Source organism: Vipera berus (assembly GCF_964194415.1).
Source record: "Vipera berus genome assembly, chromosome: 2".
NCBI lineage: Eukaryota > Metazoa > Chordata > Lepidosauria > Squamata > Viperidae > Vipera > Vipera berus.
The window spans coordinates 277,103,943-277,125,423 of record NC_138203.1 but is presented as its reverse complement, the minus strand read 5'-3'; the positions used below and the strand labels follow the sequence as shown (position 1 = coordinate 277,125,423).

The window sequence follows — 21,481 nt, the reverse complement described above, 5'->3', positions numbered from 1 at the left end:
TTCCGTGCGCCTTTGGCGTCTAGTCATGCCGGCCAGATGACCACGGAGACGTCCTCGGACAAGCGCTGGCTCTTCGGCTTTGAAACGGAGATGAGCACCGTCCCCTAGAGTCGGAAACGACTAGCACGCATGTGCGGGGGAACCTTTACCTTTACCTTTAAGGATATATAAATGATCTAAAATAGTGGCCACCCACAGTGGAATGGGACCATCTTGAGCTATCACAAAGGTGAGCTGGATAAGCAAGATAGCTCAGGAGTGGTCCCTGGTGTTTTCCTTTGAAAAAGCCACATCCTCACATCTACATCCTCTGAACAGCTAAACTATTGGGAAGGTGCTAACTTAGAGGGTTGGGCTGGCCATCTTTCAAAAGGTTGTTTCTGCAACGTTTTCTCCCAAAACTGCATTGTGGGAAAGTCTGTATTTAGAATGTGCATACAAGTCCTTCTCTGTAAATGGGAAAAAAACCTAAAGGTACACCTTTCTTAGATAGATTTATTAAACCTTCCAACAGTTAAATTCTTACTCACAGCTGCATTTTAATCCCTGCAATTTCCATCTGTTGGAAATGTGACACGGTATATAGTGGATCCCAGATAGCAATCATTTTTTTGATGATTGATTACATTTGTGGTTTTGAGGGGAAGTGAAAACCCATCCCCCACAAGCTACCAGGAGAGGCATGATGCAGGACCCATCAGCCTGACTATTCTGGTTGGTGAGGTCCAGCAGAAGACCCTCCTTTGTTGTTGTTCCTGCCTTCTGCATCATCTTGCCCATCCCCACCCCCATTTGACATGCACCCCAACCCTCCTGACCTTTCGTTAAGGGCCTAAAGATCTGGCTCTGCCAGTTAGCTAGAGGCCCCAATGGGGGAGCATCACAGTGGAGGTGACTGATCAATCCCATCTCCCACTTTCCCAATATGTATCTATAATTACTTTTATGATGGTAAGCCTCCAAGAGTTACCCTGTGATAAGATGGGCAGCCAATAATTTTTATAAATAAATCAGTCAGTCAGTCAGTGTGACGTCCAGAAGATGACTGACACTGTGGCATCAACCTTCACAAACACATCCACTTCCTGGGACACCCACTGGAGAAGTTGATGGGAAATTAATTGACCCAGAGAATTCCCAGTAGGGTGTACAGCTCCATATGTCAGATCCCATCTTGGGACAAAATGCAGCAAAGTGCTTGCTTCAAAGAAGACCAGCAGGTGATGCTCAGAGAAAGAGCAGAAGAAGGAAAAGATTCTATGGAGAGTTAACACATCTGGCCATAATGCAAAGTGGATGCAAAGATTTGCCCCCTGGCAGCATCCTGATTATTTTTTTCAAATCCAAATTAATCTGTAAAAGGAATTAAACCACTCTTGACAGGACAACTAGAGATCACTATGGGAGAGAATTAGTGTCATTAGTACCGAGATCTAGCATGGAGCCTCAAGAAAAATAGCAATGGATTACATAATAAAAGCACTGCAATCAAAAATTGCATGTGCCAGAAGACAGGATTCAGAACCCTGGATAGCTCCCAATGCTGGATGCTCCTGCTTGGATTAATCGTCTCTAACAAAAACACAATTCCAGTGCTGCTCTGTGGCCAATAAAATCCTCAAGAAAGGCGATGGCCGTTCGCCCCCATTTTTCATTCCAGAGGGTAAAACTAATTCAGATATTTAAATCCTACTGAGAAAAATCCTTGACAGTATGGGAATCGAAGCCCTCAGATGAAGAACCCAATGCAATAACAGTCCATCACCTTCACCTCAGGATCATTTCATCAAGCAGGCCGTCCCTGGGTGGGCTCGAACCACCATCCTACTGGTTAACAGCCAGATGCGCTAACCCCTTGCGCCACAAAGACTTGGCCCAGGGCTTGGCATCAGCCTCCCTCAGTCCAGAGATTCAGGCCACCAAAACTTGTGTTTGGTTTCTGGGCTCCTTGTCCCCCACTAAAAACAAAAACTGGGATGAAAATTCGGTCTGGTGATGCTGCCTGCACATCCCAGAAGGGTAAAAGTTGAAAAAAGGCATGTGCCAGCCAGGATTCAAACCCAAGTCCTTGGAATGGAGACATGTATGATGTCCCTATACCAGAGGAGGCAACCTTGGCTCTTTTATGACTCGTGGACTTCCAAGTGCCAGAACTCCTGAGCAAGCCATGGTGGCTCAGGAATTCTGGGAGTTGAGGTCCACAAATCATAAAAAAGCCAAGGTTGCCTTGTTGTTGTTGTTAGTTGCGAAGTCGTGTCCGACCCATTGCGACCCTATGGACAATGTTCCTCCAGGCCTTCCTGTCCTCTACCATCTTCTGGAGTCCATCTAAGCTCACGCCTACTGCTTCAATGACTCCATCCAGCCACCTCATTCTCTGTCGTCCCCTTCTTCTATTGCCCTCAACCTTTCCCAGCATTAGGCTCTTCTCCAGTGAGTCCTTCCTTCTCATTAGGTGGCCAAAGTATTTGAGTTTTAGCTTCAGGATCTGGCCTTCTAAAGAGCAGTCAGGGTTGATCTCCTCTAGGACTGACCGGTTTGATCGCCTTGCAGTCCAAGGAACTCGCAGGAGTCTTCTCCAGCACCATAGTTCAAAGGCTTCAATTCTTTGGCGCTCAGCCTTTCTTATGCTCCAGCTTTCACTGCCATACATTGCAACTGGGAAGACCATAGCCTTGACTATACGCACTTTTGTTGACAGGGTGATGTCTCTGCTTTTTAGTGTGCTGTCTAGATTTGCCATGGCTTTCCTTCCAAGGAGCAAGCGCCTTTTAATTTCTTGGCTACAGTTCCCATCTGCAGTGATCTTGGAGCCCAGGAAAAGGTTGCCTACCTGTGGCAACTGGCACAGATGTTAAGATTCTGTCCCAAGAGATGTAAAATTGATGTTCGAGGTTTCTCTGTTCCCATCTAATAATGAGAGAAACACTCTTCTGAAACCCAATATTCAACCAGCATTCAACCCAATATTCAACCAGTGTGAAGGATGAGGATGCTCCCTCATCCTTCACACTGAAGAATCAGAGTTCTTTAACCCATCTGATACAACATGCACCACGCTGTCTTGGCCAGGAAAAGATATGGTCATGCTGGTTGAGTCACCCAGGCTTGTGGTTTCTGTGGTGTGGTTGGGATCACATTTGCCTAATACACAAAAGTTCCCTGGTTTGGCACCTTCACTGGAGAAAAACATTTGCATGTGTGTTTATAGGATTTCCCACAGTTGTGGTTTCTTTTCAGAACTCTTCGTCTGAAGCTTCTTCCGTGGTATATGTATGCATACAGGTTTATGGTGAGGAACCCGTGACACAAATATTTTAGACTGAAAAATACTTTCTCATTCCTATTGCTTATCTCTAGTCACCGTCTCACACAGTAGGTCTGAATTCAGTTATTTTCATCACCATGAAGTAGTAACTCCTTTGTGAATTGCAGCACTTTCTAACGTGGCAAAAGCCCCCAACCATTCCTACAGTGATTGTACTAACTTTTTTTTTTAATTCCCATTTATATCCCGCCCTTCTCCGAAGACTCAGGGCGGCTTACAATCTAAGAAGCACAAATCAATGTGCTTAAGCAGTAGCCTTCATTCTATGTATATGCCTGCTTATTAGGACTTTCAGCCCCCCCCCCAAGCGGCATTATTACAAAGTCAGCTTAATTGCCCCCAACAATCTGGGTCCTCATTTTACCTACCTCGGAAGGATGGAAGGCTGAGTCAACCTTGAGCCTGGTGGGATGCGAACCTGCACTAATTGCAGGCAGCTGGTGTTACTTAAGGAGGCATTAGCCCACTGCTCCACCAAGGCTCATTGAGGTCATAAGTTGAGGACTACCTGTATTGTGAGGTTAGGCAACCTTGGCTCTTTTATGACTCGTGGACTTCAACTCCCAGAATTCCTGAGCCAGCATGGCTCAGCTTGGAAACCTCTCCCTTTCCCCTCAGCATGGCTGGCTCTGGAATTCTGGGAGTTGAAGTCCACGAGTCATAAAAGAGCCAAGGTTGCCTACCCCTGAACTATATAGTTAAGAGAATCTTGCAAGACTGAAAGTATTTGTCCCCTTCTCAGTTTTTATTCTCTGGAAATTGAAATGCTTCCCGCGTGTTCCGTCATCTGAGGCCTGAGCTGCCTCTTCTGAGACCGTTGCCCAGGCATCCAGTGTTTCTCCTGTTCTCCCAAGATCATTCCCACATATATATATATTTTAATCCCATTTATATCCCGCCCTTCTCCGAAGACTCAGGGCGGCTTACAATTTAAGCACAAACCAATGTGCTTAGCAATAGCCTTCATTCTATGTATATGCCTGCTTATTAGGGCTTTCGGCCCACCCCCAAGCGGCATTATTACAAAGTCAGCTTAATTGCCCCCAACAATCTGGGTCCTCATTTTACCTACCTCGGAAGGATGGAAGGCTGAGTCAACCTTGAGCCTGGTGGGACTCGAACCTGCACTAACTGCAGGCAGCTGGTGTTACTTAAGGAGGCATTAGCCCTGCACTTTCCCAAACTCCCTTTCCTCAGTTGATGCTTGGCTCTTTTTGATGCCGGCAAGATTTAAATTTTCCTTTTACTGTTTTATTTGGAGCAAGAACAAGGGAAAGGAAGAGGGAGAAAATCATCAGACATTTAGTACACACAGCCTCTCTGTTATTTTTTTCCAATTCGGCCTCAGTGAAATCTCGTTCTCTTTATAGATCTCCTCCATAGCTACTGCTGTCGTCTGCATCCCATTTAGAAGGGTGGAATGTCAAACTGTAAAAAGGTTAAACAAAACAAGAAAAGTTATCCCAAAGACGCTTTTTCCACGAGGCAAATGGACTTTTGTTTTTCTTTGAAGACATCAGAGCTGATGAGAAACGAAATGTTTTCAAAGAAAAACAAGAAAGTCCAGTTGACACATGAAAAAGCATCTTTGGGATAACTATGACCTGGAAGACTAAGAATCTCCATGGAAATTTAGCTATGCATTTTGGAAAACAAAAATAGGTTGAACTCTAGTAAGAGACTGAGGATTGAATTTCTGCCTGCACGTCTGCTCTGCTGGAAGGAATGATAGGTTTTCTCTGGTTGAGACAAATCAGGTATATATTGTTCAGATGGAGTTGCTTCAAATGATTGGGAAATCTGCAACTGTTAAAATAATAGGCTGGACAAGTCACTGAAAGGGCAATTAAATGTCCCTAATCTCCACTGATACTCACTTTTCAGATCCAAACTCCTACTTAGCCAAAACCACAACAGGATTTGGGATCCACCTTGTTCTGATTTGCACTAGAAAGGCAAATTATTGTTGTTGTTAGCTGCGAAGTCGTGTCCGACTCATCGCAACCCTATGGACAACGTTCCTCCAGGCCTTCCTGTCCTCTACCATCTTCTGGAGTCCCTTTAAGCTCACGCCTACTGCTTCAGTGACTCCATCCAGCCACCTCATTCTCTGTCATCCACTTCTTCTATTGCCCTCAATCTTTCCCAGCATGAGGTTCTTCTCCAGTGAGTCCTTCCTTCTCATTAGGTGGCCAAAGTATTTGAGTTTTAACTTCAGGCAAATTATACATGCTACCTAACAAGGTCTAGTATTTATTTGGATTGTTGTCCAAATGCTCCTTCCATGAGATTTTAGATGACTACTGGTAGTCCTCGACTTACAGCAGTTCATTTAGTGAGTATTCAAAGTTACAACAGCACAAAAGCAATTAACTTATGACTGTTTTTCACATTGCAGTACTCCCCCATGGTCACATGATCAAAATTCACGTGCAACTGACTCATATTTACAAAGGTCGCAGTGTCCCCTGGGTCATGTCAACACCTTTTGTAACCTTACAATAAGCAAAGCCAATGGGAAAGCCCGATTCAATTAACAACTGGGTTACTAACTTAACAACTACAATGCTTCATTTAACAATTGTGGCAACAAGTCATAAAATGGGCAAAACTCATTTAATAGCTGTCTTGCTTAGCAACAGAAATTTTGGGATCAATTGCAGTCATAAGCCGAGGACTACCTGTATTTCTATTGAACCTCTTCCCTCATTTCCTGTATTGTCATAGCTTCGCCTATATGTGGATCTTTCTATGGCAAGAGTGTAATTTCTCGCAAAGCTTTTTCCACACGTCATACATTCATTCATATGGTTTCTTCCCCATACGGATCCTTTTATGGGAAGAAAGATTACAATTTTTCTTAAAGCCCTTTCCATATTCTACACATTTCTACGGCTTCTATCCTGTGTGGATCCTCTTGTGGGAATTAAGATTACTGCTACAAGAAAAGGTCTTTTCACACTCCATGCACTGGTATGGCTTCTCTCCGGTGTGGATCTTTTTATGAGAGGTGAGAATAGAATTCCACCTAAAGTCCTTTCCACACTCCACACATTTATATGGCTTCTCTCCTGTGTGGATCCTTTTATGGGAGGCAAGATAAGAATTCCACCTAAAGTGCTCTCCACATTCCACACATTTATATGGCATCTCTCCTGTGTGGATCCTCTTGTGGGAATACAGACGACTGCTAGAAGCAAAGGTCTTTCCACATTCCACACATTGATATGGCTTCTCTCCTGTGTGGATCCTTTTATGAGAGATGAGACTCGAATTCTGACTAAAGCCCTTTCCACACTCCACGCACTGATATGGCTTCTCTCCTGTGTGGATCCTCTTGTGGGTGGCAAGAACAGAATTCCACCTAAAGCCCTTTCCACATTCCACACATTTATATGGCAACTCTCCTGTGTGGATCCTCTTGTGGGAATTAAGACGACTGATACGAGTAAAGGCCTTTCCACACTCCATGCATTTATATGGGTTCTCTCCTGTGTGGATATTTTTATGGGACTCGAGATCAGAATTCCACCTAAAACCCTTTCCACATTCCACACATTTATACGGTTTCTCTCCTGTGTGCATCCTCTTGTGGGAATTAAGATTACTGCTATAAGAAAAGGTCTTTCCACACTCCATGCATTGATATGGCTTCTCTCCAGTGTGGATCTTTTTATGACAAATGAGACTCCAGTTCTGACTAAAGGCCTTTCCACACTCCATACATTGGTATGGCTTCTCTCCTGTGTGGATCTTCTTGTGGTTATTAAGAGTGCCGCTACACGTAAAGGTCTTTCCACACTCTTTGCACTGATGTGGTTTCTCTCCTGTGTGGACCCTCTTGTGGGAAGTAAGTTTACTGCCATAACTAAAAGTCTTTCCACACTCCATGCATTTATAAGGCCGTTCTCCTGTGTGATTCCTTTCATGAGTTCTGAGACAGTGATTATCACGGAAGGTCTTTCCACATTCCTTGCAGGCATATCGTTTCTCTTCTGAATGTGTCTTTTTATGGGAACTAAGATAAGCAGATTTATTAAAGCTCTTTCCAGACTCCATGCATTTATAAGGTTCTTCTTCCGTATCGGTGCTTGTAGGGTTAGGAAGCAAACTGACCGGAGAAAAGCCTTCTTCAACTCCACTTTGTGATGGCTTTGTTTTATTACTCTTTGTTTGCACTTGATCTGTAAATTTCTCTTTTCTCTCTCCCAGATGGATCGCCTGGCATTCCTCCTTGAAATTCTTATTCTCTTGCCCGTTAAAGCCTTGAAAAAGAAAAATGAAAACTGTAGCAAGACTAGGGGAAATGACCAAATCTTTTCTTTTTAAATTTAGCAAAATATATTTAGGCGGCTTTGCTGGCAAACATGAAGATTCTAAGCCATGCTGTTACCAAAGACGTATTTCTAAGTGGGATCCCCCCAATTCTCATATATCAAAACTGGATGACCTCAGAATGAAAGTAAGCAAAAACTTGTCCTAAACTTTGACAAACCGTGTGTGTCAGCCTGTTCAATGACCTGGGACAATTCCAAGGGGCCACAAACTCCCCAAGTGCTATTGGACACTGTTATAATGCTGGGACAGCAACATACCCACCAGCTACCCAACTTCAGTGAAAAACCTCATCTCCACTTGTCTGTCAGACAGAATCTTTGAACGTCAATAAAATTTCTGGATGGCAATAGCTCCCCCACCCTCAACTTGGAATGATGCCAAACTGAGAACACAAGTGGGCACATCTCAGTCAGCTTGGTCCAATGGTGAAGGCACCAGACTAGAAACTGGGTGACTGGGAGGTCTAGTTCTGCCTTAAGCGCGAATGCTGGCTAGGTGACTTTGGGCCAGTCTCTCTCGGCTCAACCCATGACACAGCATTGTTGTTTGGGGAAAAATCGGTAGGAGGAGGAGGAGTACTGGGTGTGTCTAATGACCTGAGCGAAAAATAACAAAGGCGGGATATAAATAAAAAGCGATATTTTCCTAACAGAAATAACATCCACCCATTCCTTCTCTACATTTCTGAGCACAGATGGGGGTTCTTACCGAGAGAAGCCAGATTCCTGGAATTCTCCAGCATGACTTCCTCATGGAGTGCTTTTTGGTCAGGATCCAGCTGAGACCACTCCTCTTCGGAGAAATACACGGCCACGTCCTCCAAAGACACAACATCCTGGACAAGGAAACAAGTTTCCCACTTAACAGATAATCCCAAGAATAATCTGACAGTTTTCTTTCACCAATTAAGCAGAGAGATCCTATGAACAAAACAGGCATCTTTCTGCTGAATGAGATCTCACAGCTTTTGGCTGACAGCACAACTGAAGCTCTTTGGATCGAGTTGGAAGTATTTGGAATGCCTTTTTTGTAGCCAACTAAAATAATTTTGGAGTCAATTCATAGTTGGGTCTTCAATCTACTCTTATCAGTGACCCCAATTCTCCCTAGGGTGGGCAGAGCACAGCAAACCACTGGCAAAACCCACTGACATTTTTGCCAATGGCTTACTTTATCCACTTAAGAGGCAAATGTACCGCAACTCCACACCTTCGTGAATGTGTTGGAAGAGCTTGTAATAGTACTATATATGTCCATGAAGATTCTCAATCACCAGGTCATGGTTGCCCCAAAATTCCTTTTCAAAATGCAAAAAAAGGTATTTTTTTTGTAATGGTGTGTGAGAATGACACTGGGAGACAGAAGAGTCACAATGCTCACAACTGTCTGGTCAATGAAATCTGAAGGCGAAGCAGGAGGGGTGGAGAATGCATATCATAAAGGATCCCCTCAAAAAGGAGAGGGTAAGCTAAATTGAGTGTGAATGTTCAATGATTTGATATCAAATTCATGTTGCTTAGAAACCGCAAATGCATACATCAAACTCCATAGCAAAATGAAATCCATCCAAGATTCATGGACCTTTTGCAACGTTTCTCCTCCTTACCTGAGGTTCAGCCAATCCTTCAGCTCCACCACAAAGAGGAGGTGACTCTACAAATTCCAAAGATAGCTTTGTACTCTCTGTGAGAAAAATAGTGGAAGCAGATTTGTTAAAAAGAGAGATTCCAATCAAGAGGAGCAAAAGAATCACCTAAATGTTGAAATCTCACGTCACACAAAAAGAGGTTTTGTTACCTGGCATAGTGGCCTGACTTTGATGTTTGTATACGGTCTCCCTGAACAGGAGCTCTCGAGAAGATTTGAATGAATCTTTCCTCCCCTTAGGATACTCAGTCACAGCTTCCAAAGATTTCTGGACATGATGTGATACGAGAAACAAAGAGCAGAGAAATAGAAATGAATTATCATATTGCACTGTCAAATTAGCAGCCCCCAATGTCCATTGCTGAAACCCAAAACAGAACGGACGAATTGCCTCAAATACATCCTCTGGAAGAATAGAATAACTCCCCTTAGAAGTTAATAATTTCAGAAAATTCTGACAGAAAGGAATTGACAAATACAGAGTGATTCTTTTCAGATCTGCTAAGACTACATTACCACACCTGCAACTCTCCTTGCATCTTCTCAGACTCCTGGGTCAGCAAGAAGCCTTCGGCCAGGGCCACCGCCTGGGAACTGGTCTCCGCTCCACACTCCAGCACCCATTTCTCCATCTCTGGGGGAAGGAAAGCCAGGAACTGCTCCAGGAGCACCAGGTCCAGCATCTGGGCCTTTGTGTGTCGTTCTGGCTGTAGCCACTGACAGCAAAGGTGGTGAAGATGGCTGCAAAAATCTCGGGGACCCCTCCCATTCAGGAAATGAACTTTTCTGAAGTGACAACATTGGACCTCTGAACTGTTGGCTTCCTCTTCTTGGCTCTTCTGCACAGGAATTGCCCCATTCTTCCCACAGCTCCAAGGCAGAGCAGCTGCAGGACCTTTTCCAACTCCTGAATCTGCTGGGCTTTGTCCCTCCATGTAATCCAGCATCAAAATGGACTGATCTTCCCACCTCTTCCTAATCACAAGGGGTCTGTCCAAATCTCCAAATGCCATTCAGGCCTCTTCCCTCACAAGATACTTCAGTCTCCAGTGGAACCAGCTTACATATCTGAAAAGCAAAACACAGGGGGTTGGAAGAGGGTGAGAAATTTGAATACTGAGCATCCTCCTCCATAAATAAACAAATCAACAAAAGAAATTCTTATGAACCCACCAATGTCTGGGAAGAAAGGGGGTGGGGGGGAATCTTATTAGACAGATTTATGTTTGGGGAAAGTTCTTAGCACACTTCTCTTCTTGCTCAACTTCTATCAATGAATCAAAATACCAAATAAATACATTTAAAATATGTTTTGGGTTTCTGTTTCTGGAAACAGATTATTTATATCAAATCGTTTCTGTTGCTGCCTAGAAAGAACTACCCTTTGCACAATCCAAATTATAAACGTCTCCAGGCAGAAGAAAATTCACGTGAGTGCCTATCTAAATCGATTTAGCAAGGAGGTTAATCAACATTTGAATTTCTAGTAAAACCTAAGGCAGCAGAACCCCATTAACCTCGTGGCCCAAACCCCTGGGTCAGGGGAAGGCAACCTCGGCTCTTTTATGGCTCATAGCTGGCTCAGGAATTCTGGGAGTTGAAGTCCTTGAGTCCTAAAAGAGCCGAGGTTCCCTTCCCCTGTCCTGGGTGAACTCCAGAAGCCAGAATTAACAAACCACCATCCAATGCACCGGCAGAGCCACCAACGGATAGTGAGGCAAGGAGGGAAAGGAGGAAACCGAGTTCCAGTCCTTACAACCCTCGCACTCAACTCTTGACACGTGGAACTGTAGCCTTGTGTACAACCCAACAAGAGGAACTCAATGAAGCTTTGCATACTCCACGCCCGCCTCCAGCATCAGAGGAAAGCCCCCTCCTCCCCCTCCACTCACACTGAGTCACGTCTGGATCGCCCCCCGTGCGGGGATTCCTCACGGCCTCTTGGCCCGGTGGCTCAGCCTAAGGGCCGCAGCGAAGGGGAGCAGAATCGGACACGGGAGAAAAAGCAGAGGCGCTTCCAGCCTTTCCGGCAAGTACGAATCTCCCTTCTGATGGCGGAAGAGCCAGGCGCATGCTCAGTTCCCTCCGGAAGGGGACTGCCCATCCCTTCCAACCGCTGCCGAGGGAGACCCCTGGTGGACGCTCTGCGCTATGCCAGGGGATCCTGCAAGGGCGCCGAAGGGAGCCAGGGATGATGGGCGTGGGATTGGGTCTAAGTCTTGCCTTTCTAAATATCATCGTGTCATCTATACAGATTGCAGTTTTAGAGCTTCCTCTTATTAATTTCTGGGAACTGCGTGTGATTTGTGAACACTGAGGAAATCTTTGTTGAAGATCAAAAGTCATTTTCCTCAAGAGTTGCCTCAGAAATTAGCAAAACACCTAGTGCATCTCAGGAGATCTCCTCCTCCTCCTGTGTTTAAGAGGATTCAGGCAGGCCATGAATGGGAAACCCTCCCTTTTCCCTCATGTTCAGAATTCTGGGAGGCGAAACTCAAGTCAGGCTTTATTCTCCACTCACTTGGGATGACCAGCCTTCCTTGATCGGTGGCTTGAAATCAGCCTCCCCTCATTCATTCCCTCCCCAATAAAAGAGAAAATGGTATGGGGTTCTTGCTTGTCTTAGGGATGAAGCCTTTTCCTGCCCTTTCTTTGAGCGAGAAGTGGCTCTGATGCTGAGAAAAAGATGCGTTTCTGCCTGGTTTTCAGCCTTTTGCCTGTGAGGTAAATGTGAAAACCACTAGACCACAAAAAACGATAGGCATGGGCAGGGATAGGCAACCTTGGCTCTTTTATGACTCATGGACTTCAACTCCCAGAATTCCTGAGCCAGCATGGCTCAGCTTGGAAACTGCCTTTCCCCTCAGCATGGCTGGCTCAGGAATTCTGGGAGTTGAAGTCCATGAGTCATAAAAGAGCCAAGGTTGCCCACCCCTGGGCATGGGCAACTATAAATCAGCATGGCCTTATCGCTTGCTGGCCACCTCAGTCTGGTGATTACAGGATTGTAAGAGTTGATGAGATGTTGTTCCTTATGCTTGGTGCCCTTCCAGAGCTCAGCTGGTAGAGTGAAGGATGGGGGAAGCACAATTTCAGACACATATTTGAAAAGCAACATGGTGGCTGAGTAGTAGTATTCAATTACATAGAGATATCATTAGTACAGATTTCAGTCTGTTACCACAAACATTTCCTCTCTTTTTCCCTTCATATTTACTGTCTATTTGTAAATTAAAAGACAAGTTTTATCAATCACATAGAAAATATCTTTTACATATATCCACAGTTTTTAGTTTACACATATTCCAGTTGTTTTAACATACAATCTTTTAGGCAATCAATGACCTAATAGATTTTTCAGTTTTAATTTCCACTAACGTTTAAATTTAACATTTGATATTTATCATTCCCAAGATTTTTAATATACTCCCAATTCATCTATCACCATTCCTCACAAAATCTAATATTAAAAATACATATCCCATCTACTTAACTTCTCACCCTCTATGTCAACAAATTAAGGATATGATATCTGTCAGAATCCATTTATATTCCATTCCTAACTCCCTATCTGTGCAAACCTAAATCTCTCCAGCTTACTGGACTCTGCCATTTTCAAGGAGGGGAAGAGAAGATGTTAATTGGCCATCCCTATCCCTTAGACCCAAGGTTGTTTATTCAGCCTGCCTGGAGGCCATCATAAAGACCAGGGGAAAAGACCTTTGAACTAAGAAGAACAAATATAGAGGGGTGGGATTCTGGCTTGTATCTCCAACTGGAATGTGAAGGGGAGGAAGTAATAATGTTGTAAATGTACTGATGTTTCTTTTTCCCCACAAGAGGTTTTGACACATAGAACTCTAATGATCCAAAACTGACCAAATGGTCTGAGGGGAGGGATTTTTACTCGGGGTCACTTTAAAAGTATTGATCTACAACACAGTTTCCAGATCCTGTCTAGATTATCCACTGTCAACCATGTTTTAGTAAAAGTTCCTGTTTGGACAATCCTGTCTCCCAAGAGTTCTTCTTTCCTAAGATGTGGATTGGGGTGGGTTCTAACATTAGACAGGATCTGCATTAAGAGTCAACCTGGAAGGGAGAGCCTTACCAGGGGACTTTGCAAAAAATACAATGTCTAACTACGAGGCAAGGGACCAGGAAAGCCCCATGGAAAGGGAACTTCCCCCTGAACAAAACCCCACCAACGATCAGAGGCTGAAGCGTCATATTCCTCCAGGGAAGAGGTGGTGGAGACGCGTGACCGCAAACCACGGTGGTCAATGGGCGTTGGAAGGAAAAGCAAGTGGGAAAAGGCATCAAGGAAAGTGATCCTGAGGCGGGAGGGCCACCAAGCAAAATGGAGGTAAGAGATGGAGAGCTCCCTGCACGTCAGTGAAGAGGAGTGGATCCTAGAGAAAGCTATTGGCCTGATGAAGAAAACCCTTAGCTCACTAAGAGAGGAGAAACCTCAATACCGCAGCCACAGCAGTGCCTGGGGCCACAACTGGAGAGACAGTGGGGAGGATCTGGAACCTGCAACACCAGGGCCGTCCACTGGACCAGGAGCTGCTGCCTCAGCAGCACCCACCCCCTGCCGAACCAGACGGGGATCAGGATGGGGGGCAATAGCACCCGCTGCGCAGACACGGATCCATTCAGAGACTACCACCCCTGGAAGCGAAATTCAGGGGAGAGCCACCATGGTTGGGGGTTTTCCTAACACAAATCCTCAGCTATATGGAAGAATATGGACGGGACATCCCCAGTGACAAAGCCCACATCCGCATCATGCAATCCGCCCTGGACAGACCGGCCGCAGACTGGGTGGTGAACCTGCATGACTCCAACACCCCAGAACTCAACAACTTCAACTGATTCATGTCATCCTTGAGGAGGCAGTTTGAGGACCTTTGGCTGATCGTAAGGCCCGGGAGAGAATCAAAATGGTGAGGCAGGGCAGACGGCCAGTGGCTGAATACACACAAGAATTCCGGGCCATTGCCAGCAAGCTGAACTGGCCGGAAGACATCCACCTAAATCATTTCAAAGTCGGGCTAAACTACGATCTATATGATGCTTGACTGCCTTGAGGAGACCCACACCGTCTTGATGACTGGTATGTCCTGGCAAAGGAGGCGAAGATAGACCTACTAAAAAGAGACCGCCAGGGAAAACCATGGGCCCGCCCACCAAGTGAGCAAACGCGCGAGCCAGCGAAAGCACCGTCCACGGCTAGGAAATCAACAGGCTGTTTCAAATGTGGGAGAGAGGGTCACCACGAAGCAGAATGCAGCTGAAAAGCCCCTCAGGGCAAATCAGAGGCATCACCCTCCAGGAGACCAGGGAAGTCCCAAGGCAACCCAAAAGAACCTGCCATGAGGTGTAACAGCTGTCTTGCTTAGGAACAGAAATTTTAGGATCAATTGCAGTCATAAGCTGAGGACTACTTGTATTTCTATTGAAGCTCTTCCCACATTTCCTGTATTGACATGGCTTCGCCTAGATGTGGATCTTTCTATGGCAAGTAAGAGTGTAAACCAGAAATCTTTGTATTGGGGATTATTAACGATAATCTAAAGCATCTCTCTACCTATTAGTCCATATCTTAACCGCAGCAAGACTGGCATATGCCAAAAAATGGAAAAGAAAGGAAACACCCACTGAAGAAGAAATAATAGATAAAATTTTATCCTGCGCTGAAATGGACAGGTTAACCCTAGAGATCAAAAATAAGAACTAAATGGAGTATTATGAAATTTGACAAAATTTGTACAATTGGTTAGAGTTAAGGAAGACCGCTGAGATGAACATTGTTTGATTGGTTGATAATGTAAGGATTTTTTATTAGCATCTATATAATGGTCATTACTGAAAGATACGTAAATATAATGTTGAGGAGTGAATGACCATGTACTAAAAAAACCAACAGATCTCATATGTAGTTTTTTATACTTTGTCCTGTTATAGATTGTATTTTAGGTTTCTGTTATTTCTTTCTGTAACATAAGATAATACTAATAGTAGTGTTGTAGCTAGGGAAGTTGAATCATATCCATTTTTGTTTTTAAATGTGTATTTAATAAAATTGGAAAAAAAGAGTGTAATTTCTCACATAGCTCTTTCCACAAACAATCTATTCATTCATATGGTTTCTTCCCCATAATATGGATCCTTTTATGAGAAATGAGACTCCAGTTTTGAATAAAGCCCTTTCCACACTCCATGCATTGATATTGCTTCTCTCATGTGTGGATCTTTTTATGAGAGGTGAGATCACAATTCCACCTAAAGCCCTTTCCACATTCCACACATTTACAGGGAGTGCAGAATTATTAGGCAAATGAGTATTTTGACCACATCATCCTCTTTATGCATGTTGTCTTACTCCAAGCTGTATAGGCTCGAAAGCCTACTACCAATTAAGCATATTAGGTGATGTGCATCTCTGTAATGAGAAGGGGTGTGGTCTAATGACATCAACACCCTGTATCAGGTGTGCATAATTATTAGGCAACTTCCTTTCCTTTGGCAAAATGGGTCAAAAGAAGGACTTGACAGGCTCAGAAAAGTCAAAAATAGTGAGATATCTTGCAGAGGGATGCAGCACTCTTAAAATTGCAAAGCTTCTGAAGCGTGATCATCGAACAATCAAGCGTTTCATTCAAAATAGTCAACAGGGTCGCAAGAAGCGTGTGGAGAAACCAAGGCGCAAAATAACTGCCCATGAACTGAGAAAAGTCAAGCGTGCAGCTGCCAAGATGCCACTTGCCACCAGTTTGGCCATATTTCAGAGCTGCAACATCACTGGAGTGCCCAAAAGCACAAGTTGTGCAATACTCAGAGACATGGCCAAGGTAAGAAAGGCTGAAAGACGACCACCACTGAACAAGACACACAAGCTGAAACGTCAAGACTGGGCCAAGAAATATCTCAAGACTGATTTTTCTAAGGTTTTATGGACTGATGAAATGAGAGTGAGTCTTGATGGGCCAGATGGATGGGCCCGTGGCTGGATTGGTAAAGGGCAGAGAGCTCCAGTCCGACTCAGACGCCAGCAAGGTGGAGGTGGAGTACTGGTTTGGGCTGGTATCATCAAAGATGAGCTTGTGGGGCCTTTTCGGGTTGAGGATGGAGTCAAGCTCAACTCCCAGTCCTACTGCCAGTTTCTGGAAGACACCTTCTTCAAGCAGTGGTACAGGAAGAAGTCTGCATCCTTCAAGAAAAACATGATTTTCATGCAGGACAATGCTCCATCACACGCGTCCAAGTACTCCACAGCGTGGCTGGCAAGAAAGGGTATAAAAGAAGGAAATCTAATGACATGGCCTCCTTGTTCACCTGATCTGAACCCCATTGAGAACCTGTGGTCCATCATCAAATGTGAGATTTACAAGGAGGGAAAACAGTACACCTCTCTGAACAGTGTCTGGGAGGCTGTGGTTGCTGCTGCACGCAATGTTGATGGTGAACAGATCAAAACACTGACAGAATCCATGGATGGCAGGCTTTTGAGTGTCCTTGCAAAGAAAGGTGGCTATATTGGTCACTGATTTGTTTTTGTTATGTTTTTGAATGTCAGAAATGTATATTTGTGAATGTTGAGATGTTATATTGGTTTCACTGGTAAAAATAAATAATTGAAATGGGTATATATTTGTTTTTTGTTAAGTTGCCTAATAATTATGCACAGTAATAGTCACCTGCACACACAGATATCCCCCTAAAATAGCTATAACTAAAAACAAACTAAAAACTACTTCCAAAAATATTCAGCTTTGATATTAATGAGTTTTTTGGGTTCATTGAGAACATGGTTGTTGTTCAATAATAAAATTAATCCTCAAAAATACAACTTGCCTAATAATTCTGCACTCCCTGTATATGGCATCTCTCCTATGTGGATCCTCTTGTGGGAATAAAGATGACTGCTACAAGTAAAGGCCTTTCCACACTCCATGCACTGATATTGCTTCTCGCTTATGTGGATCCTTTTATGAGAAGTGAGACTCAACTTCTTACTAAAGCTTTTTCCACACTCCACACATTGATATGGTTTCTCTCCTGTGTGGATCTTTTTATGAGAGGTGAGATCACAATTCCACCTAAAGCCCTTTCCACATTCCACACATTTGTATGGAATCTCTCGTATATGGATCCTCTTGTGGGAATAAAGATGACTGCTACAAGTAAAGGCCTTTCCACACTCCATGCAATGATATGGCTTCTCTCCTGTGTGGATCCTCTTGTGGGTATTAAGACTACTGCTATAAATAATGTCCTTTCCACATTCCATGCACTAATATGGCTTCTCGCCTTTGTGGATCCTTTTATGAGAAGTGAGACTCAACTTCCTACTAAAACTCTTTCCACACTCCACACATTGATATGGCTTCTCACCTGTGTGGATCCTTTTATGAGAGGTGAGATTCGAATTCTGACTAAAGCCCTTTCCACACTCCATGCATTGATATGGCTTCTCCCCTGTGTGGATCCTCTTGTGCTTATTAAGACAGCTGCTACACGTAAAGGCCTTTCCACACTCCATGCATTGGTATGGCCTCTCTCCTGTGTGGATCCTCTTGTGGTTATTAAGAGTACCACTACAAGTAAAGGTCTTTCCACACTCCAAGCACTGATATGGTTTCTCTCCTGTGTGGACCCTCTTGTGGGAAGTAAGTTGACTGCCATAACTAAAGGTCTTTCCACACTCCATGCATTTATAAGGCCGTTCTCCTGTGTGATTCCTTTCATGAGTTCTGAGACGGTAACTATCACGGAAGATCTTTCCACATTCCATGCAGGTATATCGTTTCTCTTTTGAACGTGTCTTTTTAAGGGAAATAAGATTAGCAGATTTATTAAAGCTCTTTCCAGACTCCATGCATTTAATTCCGCTTTGTGATGGCTTTGTTTCATTACTCTTTGGTTGAACTTGATCTGTAAAGTTCTCTTTTCTCTCTGTCAGATGGATCGCTTGGCATTCCTCCTTGCAATTCTTATTCTCTTGCCCGTTAAAGCCTTGAAAAGGAAAAATGAAAACTGTAGGGGAATGACCAAATCTTTTCTTTTGAAATTTAGGTCATCAAAACTGGATGACCTCAGAATGAAAGTAAGCAAAACCTTGTCCTAAACTTTGACCAACCGTGTGTGTCAGGCTGTTCAATGACCTGGGACAATTCCAAGGGGCCACAAACTCCCCCAAGTGCTATTGGACACTGTTATAATGCTAGGACAGCAACATACCCACCAACTCCCCAACCTCAGTGAAAAACCTCATCTCCACTTGTCTGTCAGACAGAATCTTTGAAAGTCAATAAAATTTCTGCATGGCAAAAGCTCCCCACCCTCAACTTGGAATGATGCCAAACTCAGAACACAAGTGGGCACATCTCAGTCAGTTTGCTCCAATGGTGAAGGCACCAGACTAGAAACTGGATGACTGGGAGTTCTAGTTCTGCCTTAAGCGAATGCTGACTTTGGGCCAGTCTCTCTCAGCTCAACCCATGACACAGCATTGTTGTTAGGGGGAAAATAGGAAGAAGAAGTAGTACTGGGTGCATCTACCGCCCTGAGAAAAAACTAACAAAGATGGGATATAAATAAAAAGTGATATTTTCCAATCAAAAATAACATCCACCCATTCCTTCTCTACATTTCTGAGCACAGATGGGGGTTCTTACCCAGAGAAGCCAGATTCTTGGAATTCTCCAGCATGACTTCCTCATGGAGTGCTTTTTGGTCAGGATCCAGCTGAGACCACTCCTCTTCGGAGAAATAAATGGCCACTTCCTCCAAAGACACAACATCCTGGACAAGGAAACAAGTTTCCCACTTAACAGATAATCCCAAGAATAATCTGACAGTTTTCTTTCACCAATTAAACAGAGAGATCGTATGAACACAACGGGCATCTTTCTGCTGAATGAGATCTCACAGCTTTTGGCTGACAGCACAACTGAAGCTCTTTGGATCAAGTTGGAAGTATTTGGAATGCCTTTCTTTGTAGCCAACTAAAATAATTTTGGGGTCAATTGGTAGTTGGGTCTTCAATCTACTCTTATCAGTGACCCCAATTCTCCCTAGGGTGGGCAGAGCACAGCAAACCACTGGCAAAACCCACTGACATTTTTGCCAATGGCTTACTTTATCCACTTAAGAGGCAAATGTACCGCAACTCCACACCTTCGTGAATGTGTTGGAAGAGCTTGTAATAGTACTATATATGTCCATGAAGATTCTCAATCACCAGGTCATGGTTGCCCCAAAATTCCTTTTCAAAATGCAAAAAAGGGGTTTTTTTTTGTAATGGTGTGTGAGAATGACACTGGGAGACAGAAGAGTCACAATGCTCACAACTGTCTGGTCAATGAAATCTGAAGGCGAAGCAGGAGGGGTGTAGAATGCATATCATAAAGGATCCCCTCAAAAAGGAGAGGGTAAGCTAAATTGAGTGTGAATGTTCAATGATCTGATATCAAATTCATGTTGCTTAGAAACCGCAAATGCATACATCAAACTCCATAGCAAAATGAAATCCATCCAAGATTCACGGACCTTTTGCAACGTTCCTCCTCCTTACCTGAAGTGGAGGTTCAGCCAATCCTTCAGCTCCACCACAAAGAGGAGGTGACTCTACAAATTCCAAAGATAGCTTTGTACTCTCTGTGAGAAAAATAGTGGAAGCAGATTTGTTAAAAAGAGAGATTCCAATCAAGAGGAGCAAAAGAATCACGTAAATGTTGAAATCTCACGTCACACAAAAAGAGCTTTTGTTACCTGGCATAGTGGCCTGACTTTGATGTTTGTATACGGTCTCCCTGAACAGGAGCTCTCGAGAAGATTTGAATGAATCTTTCCTCCCCGTGGGATACTCAGTCACAGCTTCCAAAGATTTCTGGACATGATGTGATACGAGAAACAAAGAGCAGAGAAATAGAAATGAATTATCATATTGCACTGTCAAATTAGCAGCCCCCAATGTCCATTGCTGAAACCCAAAACAGAACGGACGAATTGCCTCAAATACATCCTCTGGAAGAATAGAACAACTCCCCTTAGAAGTTAATAATTTCAGAAAACTCTGACAGAAAGGAATTGACAAATACAGAGTGATTCTTTTCAGATCTGCTAAGACTACATTACCACACCTGCAACTCTCCTTGCATCTTCTCAGACTCCTGGGTCAGCAAGAAGCCTTCGGCCAGGGCCACCGCCTGGGAACTGGTCTCCGCTCCACACTCCAGCACCCATTTCTCCATCTCTGGGGGAAGGAAAGCCAGGAACTGCTCCAGGAGCACCAGGTCCAGCATCTGGGCCTTCGTGTGTCTTTCTGGCTGCAGCCACTGACAGCAAAGGTGGTAAAGATGGCTGCAAAAATCTCGGGGACCCCTCCCATTGAGGAAATGAACTTTTCTGAAGTGACAGCATTGGCCATCTGAACTGTTGGCTTCCTCTTCTTGGCTCTTCTGCACAGGAATTGCCCCATTCTTCCCACAGCTCCAAGGCAGAGCAGCTGCAGGACCTTTTCCAACTCCTGAATCTGCTGGGCTTTGTCCCTCCATGTAATCCAGCACCAAAATGGACTGATCTCCCCAGGTCTTCCTAATCACAAGGGGTCTGTCCAAATCTCCAAATGCCATTCAGGCCTCTTCCCTCACAAGATACTTCAGTCTCCAGTGGAACCAGCTTACATATCTGAAAAGCAAAACACAGGGGGTTGGAAGAGGGTGACAAATTTGAATACTGAGCATCCTCCTCCATAAATAAACAAATCAACAAAAGAAATTATTATGAAGCCACCAATGTCTGGGAAGATGTGGGTGGGAGGGGAATTTTACTGACTCATTTATGTTTGGGGAAAGTTCTTAGCACACTTCTCTTCTTGCTCAACTTCTATCAAGGAATCAAAATCCCAAATAAATACATTTAAAATACGTTTTGGGTTTCTGTTTCTGGAAACAGATTATTTATATCAAATCGTTTCTGTTGCTGCCTAGAAAGAACTACCCTTTGCACAATCCAAATTATAAATGTCTCCAGGCAGAAGAAAATTCACGTGAGTGCCTATCTAAATAGATTTAGCAAGGAGGTTAATCAACATTTGAATTTCTAGTAAAACATAAGGCAGCAGAACCCCATTAACCTCGTGGCCCAAACCCCTGGGTC

At 44.0% G+C, this 21,481-nt stretch overlaps 2 protein-coding genes across 2 annotated transcripts in view; both read right to left on the bottom strand.

Annotated features, from left to right (window-relative positions):
- Positions 1 to 10,375, bottom strand: part of LOC308664071 (uncharacterized protein) — a 60,256-nt gene extending 49,881 nt beyond the window's left edge. Inside the window, exons 1-4 of the mRNA XM_081321030.1 lie at positions 9,835 to 10,375; positions 9,464 to 9,581; positions 9,273 to 9,349; positions 8,375 to 8,501 (exon numbers count right to left, since the gene is read on the bottom strand). Coding sequence (XP_081177156.1) covers positions 8,375 to 8,501; positions 9,273 to 9,349; positions 9,464 to 9,581; positions 9,835 to 10,326 — 814 coding nt within the window. The 5' untranslated portion in view covers positions 10,327 to 10,375. The remainder of the gene's footprint in view (positions 1 to 8,374; positions 8,502 to 9,272; positions 9,350 to 9,463; positions 9,582 to 9,834) is intronic.
- A 7,237-nt stretch (positions 10,376 to 17,612) lies between these two features.
- On the bottom strand, positions 17,613 to 20,955 carry LOC308663003 (uncharacterized protein; the record flags this gene model as incomplete). Its single annotated transcript, XM_081319147.1, has 5 exons — positions 17,613 to 18,334; positions 18,997 to 19,123; positions 19,896 to 19,978; positions 20,093 to 20,210; positions 20,464 to 20,955. The coding sequence occupies 5 exons, from the start codon at positions 20,953 to 20,955 to the stop codon at positions 17,613 to 17,615; spliced, it is 1,542 nt and encodes a 513-aa protein (XP_081175273.1).
- Positions 20,956 to 21,481: the final 526 nt, after the last annotated feature.